General features: G+C 40.9%; 1 protein-coding gene across 1 annotated transcript; it reads right to left on the minus strand.

Annotated features, from left to right (window-relative positions):
* Window positions 1–337: 337 nt before the first annotated feature.
* KATNA1 (katanin catalytic subunit A1) lies at window positions 338–19,467 on the minus strand. Its single transcript, XM_032183537.1, has 11 exons — window positions 19,371–19,467; window positions 15,397–15,571; window positions 14,557–14,714; window positions 11,325–11,508; window positions 9,668–9,789; window positions 8,325–8,430; window positions 7,954–8,112; window positions 6,715–6,841; window positions 5,062–5,196; window positions 4,663–4,789; window positions 338–673 (listed from the first exon to the last, which is right to left on the minus strand). The coding sequence occupies exons 2-11, from the start codon at window positions 15,565–15,567 to the stop codon at window positions 475–477; spliced, it is 1,488 nt and encodes a 495-aa protein (XP_032039428.1). The 5' UTR covers window positions 15,568–15,571; window positions 19,371–19,467; the 3' UTR covers window positions 338–474.
* Window positions 19,468–19,626: the final 159 nt, after the last annotated feature.

The raw sequence follows: 19,626 nt of genomic DNA on the forward strand, positions 1-19,626 counted from the left end.
TCTAGGCCATTAATAACAGAACCTGTACAAAGGTTAAGGGTAAATTCTCTAAGGTCAGTGAGCAAAACCATCCATTTATCCATTTAACTGTGTGCTCATCCTGTTTTCTAGCTTTCAGCATCCCTTACATATTTAGCAGTTTTTTTGTGCTTTTTTTTTTGTTTGTTTGTTTATAACAGCTGTTTTTTCAAGAGCAGACCCTCTGATGCATATGTTCCAGTATTAATTTTAACTCATATTTTAAAACCTTGAAGATTAAAGCAGATCCCACCAATAGCTTTCACATTTGAGAAAAAACAGGTAACTGTTGAGCTACTTCAAAGACAGCTAGAGAGAATTTGCATTTTAAAAAATATTTATTTAGATATCTGTTGCTCTTAAATTACAAAAGTTAAAAAGAGCACGCAGTGCACTGACACACTAACTACTTCTGAAGCTGTTTTAAGACGTAAGGTGACTTCAAGGTAAGACAACTCAGCATGATCCAAATTCAACTATCCATTTCTCATATTTCTCAATGTCCGCAGCAGATACAGATTTAGAAACTTTCTTTAAAGCTATTTCAAAGTCTTCCATAGTTGTTGGCATGTGCATTTCATCTCGGGAAAGATTTCTTATTTCTTCGGGTGTCAAGCCTTCGATACGCCTTCTCATAGCCATCAACGACGCATCTCTGTTAGGTACGGGGTGGGAAGGAAGAAAAAAGAAGTTACCCGATAGAGGATGGCAAGTTCCGTTGTTTGAACATTCCAGTTAAGCTTTTCTGTCTTTTTTGAACGTAACAAGTAATTTTAAACTTTTATAGGAAGATTTCTAAGTGCCTGGAGAGCCGGCAATACCACGCCAGTCATATTTTTCAAACATTGATTTCTCCTCACTGGATCTCTGAGTGGCTCTTATACTAACTACACCAGCTGAACAAATGAGGTAAAGATTAACCAGTTTATCTAAGGCTAATGCATGCCTTTGATGCAGCTGCTGCATTTAGCATTTTTAAGCAGGAACAAGGTGAAGTAATGGTTCACTACTCTCAAGTATAGAAGAAGGAGCTGGAATGTTTTGAATGTTTCCTGGTCCAAATACGCCTGCATCAAAGAAAGATCAGTCTATGTTATCTACCTCCGATACATTCAAAGCTAAACAGTAAGCTACAAAACCTGTTCAACCTTTGGCTCCTCGAACTTCTGGTCTCATTAAGTATCAACTGTTGCACTTGCGAAGACATTTTCTTGCTGCATTGTTTGACTGCATTTGGATTTCCAATGTTAATACAAGTAGCAGCTGATGAGCTGAATGCTTTCATAAATGGAAAATACAGATACTGCAGTTCCTGCTATTTCACTGTTATAAAGCTTACTTTAAAAAAAAAAAAAAAAAAAAGTGCCATTTTGTCTAGCAGTAAAAAAGATGGAAGGGCAATTTAGGCAATATCACAATAGCGTGTCATACCGCATTAGTAGGTGTGGATCCAGAGGGGAAAAAGACTCGTACAGTCTTCTAGGAGGATTTAGAAAGATAGTTTTGGCATATTCTGTTTCAATTTTTCCCCCAAAGGAAAACATAACTGACAGAGTTCTGTGTTCTAGTTGCTAACAGTTATTTAGCAAGCTCATGAATAATAACTAGAACTTCAGAACAGCAACAATGAAGAAAGAGTTGCCTTGTTAAATTCTATCTTAGTCAAATGTCACCGTGCTTTGCTGTTACGTTGCCATTTGTGATCTAAAAGCCAGTTTTACCCAGCCTGTAAAGGGGGAAAGAAAGAGAAGCAAGCCATGCATCTGATTTGCCTCCAGTCAGCAGTTCACATGGAATAGATAAATAAATAATTAAATAAATCATCAGGCGCAGCTGCCACCACTTTCCGACATGAGGTCACTTTGCTGACATTCCAGCACCGACCACCACCTCTGACTGCTTTCTCAAATGCACTCTGAGAGCCTGGCGAGCTATGTTCAAATAATAAGAAGCCACACGCTGGAGTCTCTTCCATTCCAACGGCCTTTCAAGCTTAAAATTCTGCTCAAACAGCGATTCAAAGTCAGTTCCTACTGACATCTAATACGCAATTTAGATGTGATTTTACATTTCCCAAATATGCTTTTTTAAAATAAAGTTTCACCTTCATTTTTCATGGCCTCATGCTTACTGTTCGGATATCAGTACTGCACTGATATCTCTGACTGTTTTTCACTTTGGCTCAGCAAACTTTGGATTTTACCTCAAGTTCTTTAAGGTAGCAGAATAATTTGAGCAAGGCAGAGTTCTTGGCCCAACTTAAGTTTTACTTATCACTAGCAAGTACTGTTAAATTCAACAAATCTGAACTTGGCCTATGTTTATATACCAAGGCTGAAACACAAAAGCACTTTAAGATCAGCCTTATGTCTTCTTGTCTCAATGTATATGAAACAAACATGTCTAATACCTGTCTTCCCTCGCATCATTCACAAACTGTAAACACACAGGCTAACCTAAGTACTTTCTTCTTAATTTCAAGTCATTTCAGATCATGCACATCCAGATCCCAGCTTGTCCACATTTCTGGTTGCTGCCCCTTCATGCTAAGACAACTGCCCCCAACTGAAAGACTCAGGTGTTTGTTTGCTTTCCTATACTGTTTGTCCAAATGAACTTGGATTAAAAAATAAAAAGCAACAGTATACGAGTATACAGTTCACTCATACAACAGTACATGAGTGAAATTCACTCAAAAACATTACAATTATTCCGACTTTTAAACAAGTGTGCTAGTATCCAGTGCAGCATTCATTACAAATACCAAGCACTGTATCTGTAAAAGCAAACAGACTGGAAAAGGCAAACTGCAGCTAAAATGCACAAACTAGCAGGCCTAATGCACTTTTTTCATAACATGAACTTATCAGCACAAACTCCTTTCAAAGCATGACCCACACCAAAACTGAGCTGAACACCAACACAAATTCGTTTCACAAGCAGAACAAATCCATACAGCACTGACTGTGAGCATCTAACGTGCTTCTCCCAGCCACTGTGTAAAGTTCACTCCTAAATGATACCAAGGCTCCGAAGTCTCTCTTCAGCCTTAGGTGACCCTTTGTGCTTCGGTGACAGTTCTGCCTAGAGGCCATCAGTCACCCCTGCAGCCTGGGATGTCCTCTCAGTTGTGCTGACAAACGTTTGCAGAGCTCTACTAGAAATCGAGGCGAGAAACGGATCTGCTTTTGAGGAAAGCCATGAAGTGTTTTAAAACTGGAGCAGTCCTCACCCTGCTCAAAGCACAGCCCCACAACAGTTGTGTTGGCACAACTCGGAGGCCCAGCCTAGCACAACCTGCCACTCTTTAATGCTACCTCCAGGGCCTGAAAGCAGTTACATGGGTGCTTATTAGAGGACAGCAGCATCTTGAGAAGTTTCAGTTGTCACTTGCTGCTCATTACACAGTTTAGCACCTCTGCAACTGTGCCAATGCAAATGTTTAGATGTAAAATCTAATATTAGACTCTTAAAAGAGCAATCAACAATTGGAAAGGGAAGGAAAAAAAAACTGGGGGAAGGCTTAGAAGGTATTTAAGTGATCGCATGCAAACATGTATTCTTGGCTGCATTAGGCAAAGTACTACCAGCAGATTGAGAGAGGTGATCTTTATCCTCCACTCGGTGTTGGTAAGGCCACACCTGGAGCTCTGTGTCCAGCTCTGGGCCCCCCAGTTCAAGAGAGACATGGACGTACTGGGGAGAGTCCAATGGAGGGCCACAAAGATGAAGAATGAACTGCAGCACCTCTTCTGTGAAGAGAGGCTGAGAGAGAACTGGGACTACTCAGCCTGGAGAGGAGGCAGCTCAGCAGGGGGATCTCAAGGATACCTGAAGGGAAGATGCAGTGAAGATGGAGCCAGGCTCTTTTCACTTTTTTTTCTTTTTCAGGCTCTTTTCTTTCTTTCCTGAAGCACAGAAGGTTTCCTCTGAACATGAGGAAGCACTTCTGTGCTGGGTGGATAATTAAGCACTGGCACAGCTTGCCCAGAGAAGCTGCGGGGTCTCCTCCTTGGAGATCTTCAAAAACCACCTGGACACAGTGCTGGGCAGCCTGCTCTGGGTGTCCCTGCTCGAGCAGCTGGTCTGTGGTTCTATACTGAGCAGAGGTGGAGATGGCAGAGATAGAAGGAAAGTTTCTTAAGTCAGCTTTATCACTAAAGCCAACAATGCTAGGTACACAGCTGTTGTGCTGTCACAACATGGTCTGCCTTGTGTTTATCACAAAGAACGCTCCATGTTTTTGCTTCATTAATTCTGTTACTATCACCTGTTACTCCTTCAACAGAACATCCATTTGTATGAGCTCAGTGGAATAACTGCAGCTCTACTGGTTGAAGTCTACCATCCTGTGGATATTCCTCACACAAGCATTTTGGTGTACATGGTGTACATGAAGGAATGTGGAATTTTACCTAAATCACAGCTCATTAATACGTTGCAACTGCTCTTCATCATTGTCATATGACAATATCAAATAGAAATACAAGTAAACATGAATGCCGTATTTTACCTTTTAGCCATACATAAAAGACAAGTTATGGTGTATTCTCATCCAACAATTTTAATCACATAAATTAGGTTTAAAACAACTTTCTCAGAGTTTGTAGCAGTAATAACACAACCGATGCAAAGTTCACATACCTGCATACGTTGGTAATGTCTGCACCCGAATAACCCTCCATTTTTTCAGCTATATTTGCAAGGTCAACATCGTCTGCCAGTTCCAGCTCCCGAAGATTTATTCTTAGGAGTTCCTCTCTACCTTTTGCTAATTAAAGAACAGAAAATTGACATTTACAATCTGCTTTCTGAAAATAAATAATGAATTGAAGAGGGATAAGGAGGAAGGATAAGGAAATGACACTGCACTTGCTACAGAAGTGTTCAGTGTTTCAATTTAACCTGATCCTGAGTTTGTAAATAAACCTGCATATATGTATCAAGACTTTTTTTTTTTTGTTAGACAATCAAAACTAAATGAGTTTTGATATAGTTTTTATGTTAGTCTTTTCAGCCCCTTCTCTCCCCAGGTCTTTATACCTGATGGTAAAGGAATGTAGATTCTCTTTTCTAGTCTTCGCCTTAGGGCTTCATCAATATCCCAAGGAAAATTAGTAGCAGCAAGTACCATGACCATCTTAGATGGATCATCATTTTCAGTGGCCCCTCCAACACCTGCATTGGAGAAAAGAGTAAAATGTACATATGTTTTATTCAGTTTGACATACAGAGAGAACAATATCCACAATTCTATAATATTAAAGCAGCTGTCCAAGTGCAATAATAAAAATAAAGTGCAATAAAGTTCAGGTTTTCAACTGTCTGCCAGACTGCAAGCAGAAATTCAGACTCAGTTCAGTGGGGAGCAATGGCACAGGCTGTACAAGATCAGGAAGTCCCTCCCATCATGGCTGGAACACTTCTACAGCAAAGCTATTTCCATTTCTGCCACTACAGCGTTTTGAATTTTCACACCAATGTCGTGTAACAGCACGCAGGGGCCGGGCAGTGCGCGCTAACAGCCGCGCCAAAGCAGCATTATTCCCTAACAAAAGTTTGTTCACTTCTGAATTCAGGCCAAATGTTTCACATACTTAAGTAGATTCTTATGAACTGCTGAAGTGAATGTTCAAATTCAGTGGACTAAATCATAATTTTTAGACAGTGAAACCACCTCAGCCTCCAAAGCACTGTGAAATGGCTGCTGAACGAAGAAGTTGTATTTCATTAAACTTGCTAGGATCTGCACTTACTGTTTTGGCATATAATCATAGGACTGGGCTGGGGAATAGCCACTGTACCTAGTCTGCCTCAAAATTTGCATATAAAGCACCATTTATGAACTCTCAAGTAAAAGGACTTCAAATAGTTGTTACTAACAAAATTAGCTTCTATACATATTTGAGTTATGAGAATAGCATTACAGCTCTGCTGCTCTTTAAACTCAGACATAAAAGGGTATCAACATCAGAGAACCAGAACATGTAAGTTTCCTGACTCATGGAATTGTATCACAAATTACTGCAGAGATTAGCAATTTTTGGTTGCTCCTTTCTGCTCCCTTCTTGCCAAAAAGGTAGCAAAAAGGGTGCTTCTAACAATATTTTAGTTACCTACTTTTAAGCTTCATTGATTTGCTGAATATTAAGCAAATAGCTGTAATGAACACAGTGCTTTAAGAAGAAAAGTCTCCCAACCACTTCTACAAAACTATTTTCTTTGTTTTTAATTTATAAACTTAGGAGGAAAAAAAATCCCAAAGACATTAAGTATATGGATTACCTTTGAAGTTTAAATTGGAACAGGTGACAGTTATTTAGAACCACTTCTCTACAAGTAAAAAGTAGATGGGTACTCTAGGTAACAACTTAAATGCCATGCTGGCTGCTACATTTATACATGACCCATTTATACTTCTCTCTTTCTGCAGTTCTGAAGTCTTGCATTCTCCGCTGAATCTTCATTGTTGTGGGTTAGTAATATAAGGTCTTTGCTCAGATACTTAAAGACAGTTAAATAATTGGTTTCCTTTTTTATTTCACATGGGCAGTTGGAATAGTGTATTTGTGTGTAATTGCCCCAATTTTATATAAGTCTTTGAAAGAAATTACATCTGAAGAATGAAATTTGGATTTTTTCCCCCTCCTTCAAGTTTCCTTCAGCCCAGAAGCTCCGAGTGATCAGGATATTTACCATCCATTTGAACTAGCAGTTCTGCTTTCACACGTCGGCTAGCTTCATGCTCCTCTGAGGTTCCCCGGCGACTACAGATAGAGTCTATCTCATCAATAAATATAGTTGTTGGGGCATAAAATCGAGCCTGAAGAAAGCAAAAGATAAAGCAGAAGCTGAAATGGCAGTCTACTTCCATTTAAGAAATAGCAGCATAGTCGGAGTTGAGTAATGACATACTTATCCCAATGAATCAGCCCAGAAGTATCAAACAATACCTAACCTCCTGCCTCTTGGATCACCACACAGAGCTATAGAGCAGCTGTGCATCCATTAACGACATTTGAGCAGAACATTTAATGGCAGTCATAACTGCTAGGGCTATTATCTTATTAAACATTTTAAAAAAACATTAGGAATATCATTTTTAATTTTGACAAAGTCATCACAGAACACTTGAATAAGCACTCAGGTGAAGTTAGGACTAACAGCAGGCTAGGACACCGTGATATGGAACCTGTCCAAGAGACAGGTCAACTGCAAGATAACCCTAACCCTTCTGACAATGGAAGAGGTCAAACAAAAGGGTCTACGATAATAAAAGTCATTGCCCTAGAGCATTTATGATGTGCTCCTTTGTGTATATGCATTTGTTTAATTGATGGTAACGATATTAACTTATTAAATATCATCACACTATACTGCAAAAATTTTCTATTTCCTGATTACTGTAATTGCAACTCTGCTGCCCCCTTCAGCACTTGGCACCCTGGCAAACACTGCATGCAAGCCTGGCAACAAAAAATACTAGTGTTCTGAGACATCTTCAAGCATTACATGCTCTGAAGCCAACTATATAATTGGTACAGTTTGGAAGTCCACTTATCTTAAATACAAGTCAACCACAACAAAAAACACCCATCCACAACAACAAAACACAGCCTACGTAGGGTTTCCATCCCAAAAGCAATTATTCTCCTTCCAAATTTACCTACAAGCTTGTCCTACAGCACTCATCAGCTTATAGCTAGCTATCTCTAACAAGTTAACCCTGAAAATAAAGATGACCCCATTTGTCAGTTTAGAAGGTGTTCACTAATAACCGTATCTTCAATGTACATAGCCAAATCAGAAGGTCCTGAAGTGTCTGAAGTTTGGAAAGTTCTCTCTTACATGTGCTATTAATTCTAAAACTTGGCAAAGTTTCACTATTCCAGAAGTAATTCTACTTCATTATTTATGTCAAGAAACTCCAATCACCATTTCAAACAGTAGACGAACAAGCTTCTCAGACTCTCCTCTGTATTTTGAGGTAAGCGTGGAAGAAGAAACATTGAAAAAAGTAGTCTTGCATTCAGTTGCTACAGCTTTTGCCAGGAGGGTCTTTCCAGTACCAGGAGGACCAACCATCAGCACACCCTATTAAGATAAAAAACAACCACATTTAAATACAGTTGAAGACAGCATTTATCTGTCTGATACCTTTATTTTGTTAGTACTATTTCCCATAAGTATTGTTATGAAAAAGTGAAGAAAATTTATATAAACTGTAAGACACCTGTAATTTCTTGTTGCTCCAAGATCCAATCTCAGAATCCTACTTATGATCACAGGATCAGATTTTTTCATACCTTCCATGGTCTTCTAATTCCCTTAAAAAACTCCGGCATCCACATCGGTAAAACTACAGCTTCCTTGAGCAGCTTTTTAGCTTCTACTAAATCAGCAATATCATCCCTGACAAGAAAGAAAAAGTTATTTGACAGACTCAGACAGACTGCAAAAGAATCAGTCCACAGCTGAAATCAGTATGCAGCTGAACTCATTGTTATATACTGGCTCTTCAGTAATTCAGACAAATGAGTTGGATTTAATTAAGTTCTAATGGCAAAGGCCTACAGCCACAGTTGTCAACCATCCTGTGGACTCCTGCTGGATGCTAAAGCAAAGAGGCATTACCTATTTCACTAAAGCACTGTTGTTCTTATTCACAGCAAGAATAAGCAGAATAAGGAAACCTGGGTAAATTTAGGCTAGTCACAGATGATGGTTTCCTCTTTTGCTAAGAAGTCGGCTGCCTCTTAAAATTCAATACCATCTTCCATCATTAAGAGAACAATTTACTGAAGACCAGTAAATGGAAATCAATTGAAATAAATTTTTAGAATTATTTTTCAAAGCTACAAGTGTATTAATTCTTAAAAATCTTACAGGCTTGTCTTATTTCCTTGAGGGTGACTCTCAGGGCATTCTGCTTACAGCGTGCACTCAAGTGACATTTTGGTTACAAAACATACGAGGTGGAAAGTCAGTTTTAAATCTGAAGTTGTAATTTAAGATTCAGTATAAAAATTGATTAGTATATTCACATATTAAACTGAGATACATGATAGATTTCCTATGCATACAAAGTTGTCAGGGTTTGTTCTTTTTTTTTTTAAGCCTACTTCATTTGCCAGAGTTTTGCTCATTTAATCCCCACAAAAATCACATAAGCTTGGAAACATTCAGAACACAAAACCTCCTTTGTATACGGTTTAATATTTAACACATTTATGTAAAGGGTCTGACACGTGGTTATATTTTATACTGGCAGTCATATCACGTCTAGCAAGAACTCAAAGGGTTCCTAAATTGATATAACTTCCTTGTTAATTCGTCTTCTATCTTGATACAGCCCTGGGTAACAAAACAGGTTTTAAATTAAGAGACGCTGTCAGACAACAGAATCTTAGACATTACAAAATAGTGTCTCACAAACTGGTATCAGGACTCTTAGAAGAGGCTGAGTTTTGTATGGGTGAGGAAAAAAGTTCTAAAAATATTCAACTACACAAGAGGCTTAGCTGACTATTTAAGGAAAGCTTTTATGTACTTCTTATAGGTGAGCATAAGCTAAAATATTTAATTCTTATCATAATGTACAAGAGAAAAAAGCAAACAATTCAGATCTGGCAACAGTATTCAAACTTACCATCGAATGTTGGGATTCTGAGAAATGATATCTCTTTCCAAAGCTTCTACTAAATCTTTATCATATCCAGTACTATCAAACTTCTTTGGTTCAGACTCTGAAATCTCAGATGCAGACTTGTTCTACATAGAAGGGATATAGCAGTGTAAATATGCTATAATGGTTACGCTACTAATAGGTTTTCATAACAAGACCACAAGTTTCTAGAAGGCAATATAAAACAGCACAAAAGTTATGAGGCATCTATATTACTGCTGCACTGCAGTATTTATTTGGTTCACTCACACTTCCATACTGCTCTGGTCCCATTTCCTTCTCCCCAAAGCCAGCAAGCAACGATGCAGTTTCTTTGCTTCAGTAGGTAATCAAAACTGCACACACCTATCCCAATATAACAACATCTGCCTCTTCTCACAGAGGTGTTGAAAACTATCCACAGTATTTAGCTGGGCAGGGGGAATTCTCTGTGAAACTGGATTAGCCTAGCCTAGTGTGACACCTTCTAACTCACATCTCGTAGGTATCATAAATATGTCAAGTAGACAAAAAAAAAGTGAAGCAGGACTTTCACACGTAGCTTGAGCAAAGCTGATCCACACGAAGACCATAAAAGCAATAGAAAAGCTAAATAACTTATGACAAGAACATAGAAGCACTTTTGCACTAAGCAGAAGCAAAGAAGCTACACAGCTGAGTAGACTTACACAGAAGAGATCACGCAACTGAGAGCAAATAAAAAGGACTAAACATATCCTTTCTTTTATACACTTAGTAAGCACTAGTTATGACCGAACTGGAAAAGAAAAAAAGAAAAACAAGAAGAAATCCATACTACCCTGCCTCTGCATATGTACGTCCTTTGAGTGAGGATCTTTACTCAAAGAGAATATGATTTAATTCCTACTAACTAGAAGTATCAAACTTCATCGGTAAACATTTCTACCCGTGTAGTTTATACTATCTGCACAGGCCATAACACCTTGCCCACACCGTAAGGTTGCTGGAACTAAGAGAAACTTTAGTACATGGACATGAATACAGTGTCCTCGGTATGATCCCTTACTATGATCATTAGCTACATTTATGGAGACCAGAACAAAATTTCAAGCACTCCAGTAGAAAAGAATAGATCCCACATCACTCTCTTTCATGGAGCATGTCAGGTTTTTGTTTGCTCGGGAATCTGGAGCTAACAGCACATCTCAACAACAAGAACAAAAAGTAGGCAAAAGCGTCCCTTTAAGAATAAATAAATCTGGAAATGCTTTGGAACAGACAAGTTGATCTCAGTCTAAACTATATAAAAGCAATAAAAAAAACCACAGGGACATCGCATTTGAATGAGCTCCACCAAGCCTGTTGTCAGTAATTAAATGGTATAATCTTAAACTATTATCTCCAAATTGCAGTGAACAATCCCACATTTGGCAGATCACTTCCTCTGGATGGCTTTATTACTGGGTTTCTGTTTGCTTAAATTAATCCATTTTGTACCCTTCGGTAAGCAAGACTGTCCATAAAGCAAAGATATGAAGTGAGATTAAAACTGGCACACTGACTTGAAAAGAAAAAACATCTTATAGGCATCTAATTTTATAAAATACTAAAGTAAACAAGACTGAGTTTCTCCACATCATGAAGCTATCTGAAAACTTACCTTTTCCTCTTTTCCTTTATTTTGCTGCTCCTTTTTTTCCCGGCCGCGGACTGCCTTCCCTTTATCATTGGGATTTCGAGAGGATGGGCGGTGAGGGCCTCTGACAGCTGCACTTATGCGATTATTGTGACCTCTGCAATCGCTGCACTGAGCAGACTGACGTTTTCTGGGTCCTGGCGAAGGTCTAATTAGTTGTAATATATGCAAAAAGCCTCAGTGCAAAGTCGCTGGTGAGCACTAAATAACCACATCAAGTGGTTACAAGCTATAAAAAACGTTTTGCTCAAGATAAAAATCTATCTGCATATATTGATGTTGCACTCAGTGAAATTAAAGGCACCAACAACATTACGAGTCACCATACAGAACATGTAGGTCAGAAAGAAGACAGACGTTTTTAGATAGGCACTAAACATTCACTTTCCCTTTGCCACAAGCTCAGGGCTCATTATTTGCTTAAAGCAAGCTTCTTGCTTTGCCTATTTCACAAATAAACGTAATTCTAATATTTTGAAGCTTAGAAAAAGAAATATATATATATATATATATTTCATTCTTATCACAATTGTTCTCACTTCCAATTCAAAGAAGCACAAGTGTAAAAATAAGTTCCCAAGAAACATCTCAATGAGAAAAAGAGTCTGATCTCTCCCATCATTGCCTATCATTCTATTGCTGGCTTAACCTAGGGCTAACTAAAACAGAAGCCAACTCAAAACGTAACACGAAGCTATCAGATTTTAACTTCAGAGAGGTATCGTTTTTGTTTTAAAGGGAAATACAGAGAAACACACACACGCACAAAATAACTTATAAAAAGCATTTCTGAACACCAATCAAGATGTCTTATCAAGATTTTCAAAGGGAAAACACATGCTATTTTTTAACCCTGTCCCTCAAAGCTCTCCTCTCAGAAACTCCAGCTTGCAAAAACTACTGTTTTGGACACACCTATTACCACTTACATAAACATAATTATTTAGGTTAGGTTGGAAGGGACCTCTTGACATCATCTAGTTTAGCCCCCCTGCTCAATCAGGGTTAGAGTGAGCTGCCTAGGGCTGTGCCCAGTCAGATTTTGAGCATCTCTAATGATGGAGACTCCACAACCTCTCTAGAAGATCTGCATCGGAGTCTGACCATTCCCACAGTAAAAGAGCATTTTCTTATGTTCTTGTGGAATTTTGTGCATTTTAATTTGACCTCGTTGCCTTCTGTCTTGTTACTGGCTACTAATGAGAAGAGTTTGGCTCCCACAACTTCATTCCCTCTCATCAGGTATTTATGCACATGGATAAAATTCTCCTGAGCTTTCTCTTGCTCAAGTAATCACCTTTGGTGCCCTGTGCTGGACTCATTCCAGTAAGTCGATCTCTCTCATAGTGGGAAACCCAAAATAGACAGAGCACTCCAGATAGACTTGCCTCCAAATAGACGTCATGCCACCGATAACAATCCTCTGAGCCCAGTCATTCAGCAAGTTCTTAAATCCACCCAGCTTGTCCACTTACCTAACCTGTACTTTGACAGCCTGCCTACAACAACCTTGTGGGAGACAGTATCTACTAAAGTTGAGGTAAATAACATCCACTGATCATCCACCAAGTCAGTCACCTCATTGTAGAGGGCAATGAAGTTGGTCGAGCATCACTGTCCCTTTGTAAATCCATGTGGACAACTCCTGATCACCTGCTTGTCCTTCATGTGGTTGGAAATGTTTTCCAGGAAGATTTTCTCTACCGTCTTTCCAAGGATGACTTATGTATAGTTCCCTGTGTTTCTTCTTGCCCTTCTTGGAGGCAGGAGTGATACTTGATCTTTCCCAGACTTCAGACAGCTCTCCTGGTCACCATGGCCATTCAAAGAGTGGCATTGCAGTGACATCAACCAGCTCCCTCAGCAAGCCATCTGACACGTGGACTTGGGTACCTTCAGTTTGTTCAAGTGCTCTCTAACCTAGTTCTCCCCCAATGAGGGAGAGAGACTTTGCTCCAGACTTTCCCTTTGGTCTCAGGGGCCTGGTATTCCCAAACACCAGCTTTACTGGTAAAGGCTGAGACAGAGAAGACATTAAGTACCTTGATCTTCTCCACATCCATCCATCCCCTGCCCCATTCATCAGCAGGCCCACGTTCATTTATGTACTTACAGAACCATTTCTTGTAACCCTTCATCAGATTCAGTTCCAGACTGGTCTCCGCTTTTCTAATCCTTTTCAGATCCAATATATCTGACTCCTCCTGGGTCACCTCTGCACACTTTTGGTCCAAGTTCACTTCAGCTCACCCATGCAGGCCTCCTGTCACCTTTACTTCACTTCTTACTTGTCAAACTGGACCCTTCTTCAGCTTGGAGGAGTTGATCCTTGAGTATCAGCCAGATCTCCTAGACCCTTCTCCTCTCCAGGGCTGTATAACATGGGATTTTTCCAAGCATCTCTGAGGTTGAAGTCAGCTCTCTTGAAATCCAAGGCTGTGGTCATGTTTCTCTTCTTTAGATCTTGCACTCTGTAATATTAGTCACTGCAGCCAACGTTGCCCTTCTCCTCAGTTTTTCCTTACAGTATCTCCTTTCAGTATCGTGTACAAAGCATCCTTCCTTGTTGGCTCCTTAATTACCTGTGCTAGGAAGTTACCATCAGTGCACTCAAGTGCACTCAAGAAATCTCCTAGATCATTTGAGCTCTGCTGTGTTGTCTTTCTAGCAGATATCAGGCCCTGGTAGGTGCAAGGCTTAGAGTTGTTTGTAATGAGACTGCTCCAAGTTTCAAACAAACACACACAACAGCAGCATATTGTAGCATAACTGACCAGTTCGTGGAGATCAGGGTACCAACTTGCTACACGAAAAGAACTGAACTTGGCACTTCAAGATTTTCCCATTACTCTGGTAACATTTCATCCTTGTCGTGTCAGATACACGCAGAATCGTTTTAAAGTTGATGAAAAGAGCAATTCAGGAATAGACTTGAGCTTCCACAGAATGACAAGTTTAACTCAACTCAGAAAAAAACAAACAAATGCATGCACAAAGAACCTTGACATTGGTCAGCCTATAAAGGACAAAAGCCTCAGAATGTTCTGAAGGACAATGCCTCAAAATGGCATCTCCACCACCATGGTGTATTATAAGTCATACAAGCTCTGAACAGAAATTGCACAGGAGCAGGCTGAAGTCAAAGCACACTTTACACTGATAAATATTAATTTAATGTCTCCAGGTTTCTTCTTACCTCCGTTCAGCAGGTACTGGCAAAGACCAGACTTCTGCATCATGAGCTGGTAATTCTTGTTGTGAAGCTTTCAAAGGAGTACTGTCTAGTTTAAAGCTCTCTAGTGTTTTCATTATATCTTTCACATGCTTAGCTTCCACGCTTATCTCCTGCCAAACCTGATAAATAGAAAAAAAGGTAGATTACACACAGTGCAAGTAAGTTTGTCGTAATCTTCTCTTTAAGCCTATGTAATGCCTGGATGGATTCCACAAGGTTTCATAAGTTACCTCATCCTACTTAAAGAGACAAGAATAATGCACATCAGATATTAAAAATGTGCCTTTCCCAGCACACTTCAAGAATAAAAAAAAAGATTTTGAATTTAACACTGAAAAGATTTCTGACAAGTTTTCTGTATTAAGCAATACACATGAAAAGAGTATGACAGAAAAGAGTGCGACCTTATCAACTGAATGTCAATGTGGAAATGATGGCTTACGTTAAGGATAAGTTAACGTGGCAGCCACAACTCAGTTTCTATTAAATGTCTGTTAAGTCACACTACTGGAACAGAGAGAAATATGACTATTCAAAGTAATACTAGCTAGAAAAAAAAGCTCCAGCATAAACAGAAGCTGACAAGCCAGATATTGCACTGGCTCCCATAGCTGAGTTTCACTCCCTATTTGTCAGTGTCAGAGCCAGAATTCTTAATGAAGCCTTACACATGTCTGTAAAGTAACACTAAAGTTTATCAGAGAGCAGTGCAACAATTTTTGAACTTCTGTTCAATAAACAAGGTGCTCTTTGCTAGTTTAATGCTTTACCCTCAAAATGTCCCAGAAAAGGATTATTTACCTGTTGCCATTTCTGCTGCAGATACGTATCTCTGACAGAGTAGAGGTACTTATTCATCTGGTCAAGAACTCCCTGGTAGTAAACCAGTGCAGAGTCATAGTTTCCCAGTAAGGCATACTCACGAGCCAGCTTTACATTCTCGCTGATCATAACAAGGCTCATGTTCAACATGAAGCTGAAAAAGATAGTAAACACATTAAGGAAAAAAATCCCACAAGCCAGGAACAGAGCAAATTTTTGCAACTATTTTCACGTGATTGTTACCCCACTGGGCATATCAAAACACAGAAACAGCAAAATACATTGGTTAGAAAAAGGTTCCAGAATGAATGTCAGCCATGGAAAAGGAAAATTGCTTCTCTATTGGTAGAAGTGGAACTTTTCACTTCATGTGATGAGGATTCTGTTTAAAATTATATACAAGACATGCAGATTTAACACGCCTTTACAAACCGCAACTGCATTATCTCCTTCCCTCTTCGTTTGGTATTTTATTCTTAGTGCTACAACAGTCCCCATACTACAATGATCTGCTGTTAAAAACTAAGTTTTTCTTCCAGATGCATTAGGTTCTGTTTTTTTATTATTATTATTATTTATTTTTCTGCCTTAGCATTCCCCATATATAAACTTAACAGCCTGATTCTGTATTGTGGATAAGTTTTCCCTTTTTCTTTTTTTTTCTTTTTTTTTTTTAAACAGATCTTCAGTTTTGTTTAATATTTCCTTGAAACAAATATCCACCTTCCATGCCCACCTTGCCCCTTCCCATCACCCTCATTTTCAAACATCAGAGCCTCTGTTTTGAGGCAGGTAAGATATCACTGAAATTTAAGGAAAAGCCAGAATCGAACACTCGGTGTGCGGCTGCCCACTTTACTTAACATACTGTTCAAACCATGCTAACTTTCCCATAAGCGCTTTTTGGGAGCAAACACTACCGAATGTGACCTCTTCTACTTTGTAGCATTAGCAGAATCTGTACTCTTAGATTAGAATAGCACAGAATTATTATTTGCACGAGTACTGCAATAGCTAAACTAGCTAGCAAGTAGATTTACTCTTTACAGTCCTGCCTTCATCCACAGAGCAGTCCTCCTCAGGTTTTACCCATTATTTGCACATCCTATGCCCTTGCTCTCCAAGATACCTGCACCACCTCTACTTTCCCTGTTTCCTTCACACCAAGAATTGTCCTGCTCTCCTCCAAGTTTCCCAGACCCAAGCACAGACAACATCAAAATAAGCAAATAAACAAGCCTGCAGGAGAGTCTTCTTGCTCTCGTTTCAGCACCTTTACCCAGCACCAGTAGGAAGCAACTGCAAGCAAGCAATTACTGCTAAGCCCTGGGATGAAGCATACTTGATACAGATCAACTATTTAAAGAATGTAAGAGGCACTGAATTCACGCACGCAATAAACAGACTTAAGACTGAACAATTTGAAGACCAGGTCATGGTCAAATTTGGACACATTAGCAGAGGTTTCAGAAGTCACACTGCTAAAATGCGAAGTCCCCACCGTGAAGATGAGCTGCTATGTACATATCAAACAGTTTAAAGCTTCCACTCCTCCGTTTTCTGTTCCCTTCCCCAGCAGCTTTACGCCTGAATACACAGCTGATCCGCTCTTGAGCCAGCAGAGCCTTTTCCTTCCTTTCTCTTCCTTCCTCAGCTTCCCTCAAAGCTGCAGAGAAAACTTTCAGCCCAAACAGCAAAACTTTGCCAACAGGACAGCTGAAGGTGGGCCCGGCAGTGGCTGTACCCTCCCTAATCTCACCCTGGCCAGAGGCTCGCCGAGCTAGCCACGGGGATGTGTACAAGCTGATAGCGTGAGCGTGGCCAGCAGCTCCGCACACCGCCACATCCCACTCCAATTAACCTGCGGAGACAGAGCTCGACTTGGGAGTTTTGGTTTTTACCTCAGGAGAAAGAGCCTGAAGGTGTTTGCCAGCTGCCGGATGGATCATCACGCAGATATTACTGAAGTTTTTACTGCTATATTTAGGAGCAGGCTTTTCCACCCGTGCTCATCCTACCAGATACACCTGTTTGCCTGTCCTGTGAATCCAAACTGATGACTAACGCCTCTGAAATCACGCATTGAGCAAGATGCTAATAAAGGTTTTAAAAATCAAGTAATAGCAAGTTACTAAAGCCAAGCCAGACTTTCAAACACTGTGAGAAGTCATCTAGAAAAAAAAAAAAAAAAAAAAGAAAAAAAGAAGAAAAGTAAAATGAAACAGTGTAGAAACACTTGGTATTATTAGAGTAATCACGCAGAACAGCAATTCCGCGTAAGTATTGGGGTGGAGGGGGGCAACTTTTACAAGTGGAAAAAAACTAATAGCAGGAACCAAAAAAAAAAAAGAGGCACTGAGGCTAGGTTAGGAAGAGATGAGAGCTCAGGACCCTGATGACAGTATTGCACATAACAGACAAGCAAATGTGATTTTAGAGAATAAAAGATGGACAGAAAAAAGGACTGGACACAGAAGAAAGATGAGCTAACATCTAACAATGAACAAAATTAGAAAGTATCCTTTGCAAAGGACCTAATTCCAAACTGCTTAATTTTTAAAGTATTTTCAAATACCTCGTGCTGTCACGTAACAGGATGTCCAAGCAGCAAGGCTGCACTTATCAGCTATGACCTTCCCGTGAATCATACCCAGTGAAATTATCTACGTCCCAACAGCAACAAGCTTGTAAAGTTGACAAGGAGCAGGACAGAAGACAAATAACCTCAGTGCTTTGTCTTGTGGTTTAATTCTGCGTGTACACACACACTTCACAACACTCTCTCTTCACACTAGCTGTGAGCATTTTGGGCTCCCACAGAGCAACACAAAAGAAACCCATCAAATTAACCCATCTCCAGTAACAGAATACACTTCACCATTTGCCCCAAGCACCCAAAATACTTCCAGAGTTTGAAAGAGCCAGGAGCAGCATGGGTTGAAACTAAGGGAGGTTCAAGGTATCTGCAGCTTTGGAGAATGAGGTTTGGGAACTTATTTTTGTTTTTTTAGTTTAAAGGTAACAGCCTGACCATCATCATGGAAACACTGGGGATGCATCATGTTTTCAGTAACAACTTTAAGGAATTATCAAGAAATACCTGAAGTTGATCATGTTACAGTATGGGAAGCTGAACACTACAAAGTCCCCCATACACATAAAGAAAAAAATAATAATATTGAGATGTTGGGAGGGAAGAATGAAGTCAGGGTCTATCAGTTTCTGTGTAGGACCCACCGGCTCCTCTGGTGACTCAGAGGACAGCACAAGCCCTACCAGGAAAATATTTCTGCAGAGTCCCTCAGCCAGCCCTTAATGCCTGGACTATGTCAGAGCCGAGCCTTGGCGAGGTGTTCCTGTTCCCATTACCCCAGTCTGCTATGCAGGCTTCGACATCAAAGCAGCCACGTGAAATGCAGAAAGCTCTCTCAGCAAAACACGGAAAAACCCAAAGCGAGAGCTTTCAGGAACCAATTTTTGCCCGCAGCGTTGTGTGACGGGACCACATCGCCTCGGAGCTCCCTCCCAGCTGTAGCATCCTACTCTCAAACAGACCTGTTGATAACAAATGCTGGAGTTTGGAGCGCGGCTGTGCCAAGTACCCCAAAGACCCTACAGGTGCTGGGTTATGGGGCACCAAACCACCTGCTCGGTGCGTTTAGCAGTGAGGGCGGTGGAAGGCAAACACCACCCCACAGGGGCTGCCCCCACAGACACCCACCGCGCACCCCCTCGGCGGCTGCAGCGGGGCCTGCAGCAAAGCCCCAAGGCGGATTGCGTGAGGAAGAACCGAGAAAAGTCGGGAAAGAGGGAAAACGAGGAACGGGGAGCGCCCAGCCCAGCCAGCACAGACCCCGCTCCCCGCCCCGAGCAGCGGCAGCCCCGCACCCCGCGCCCCCCCGGGGTCCCCAGCCCACCGCCGCCTCCCCTCCCCTCCCCTCCCCTCCCCTCACCTCAGGGCGGCCGCGCCGCTGCCCTGCCGCGACCGGGGGGCACCGGGGAGCGCTCGGTACCGCGCTGGCGGCTGCCGGGAGCCCCGGGGCCGCCGCTCCTGCCTCAGACGGGACGGGAGGGGAGGGAGGGGGTGGCCCCGCCTCGGCTCTGCTCGGCCGCCTCCTGCCGCCGCCGCCGGTTTGAAGGCAAATCCGGCTGCGTCACTTCCAGCCCCGCCGCCGTGCGGGCTGGCGGCACCGCGCCGCACGGTTAATG

Source organism: Aythya fuligula, chromosome 3 (genome assembly GCF_009819795.1).
Source record: "Aythya fuligula isolate bAytFul2 chromosome 3, bAytFul2.pri, whole genome shotgun sequence".
Lineage (NCBI taxonomy): Eukaryota > Metazoa > Chordata > Aves > Anseriformes > Anatidae > Aythya > Aythya fuligula.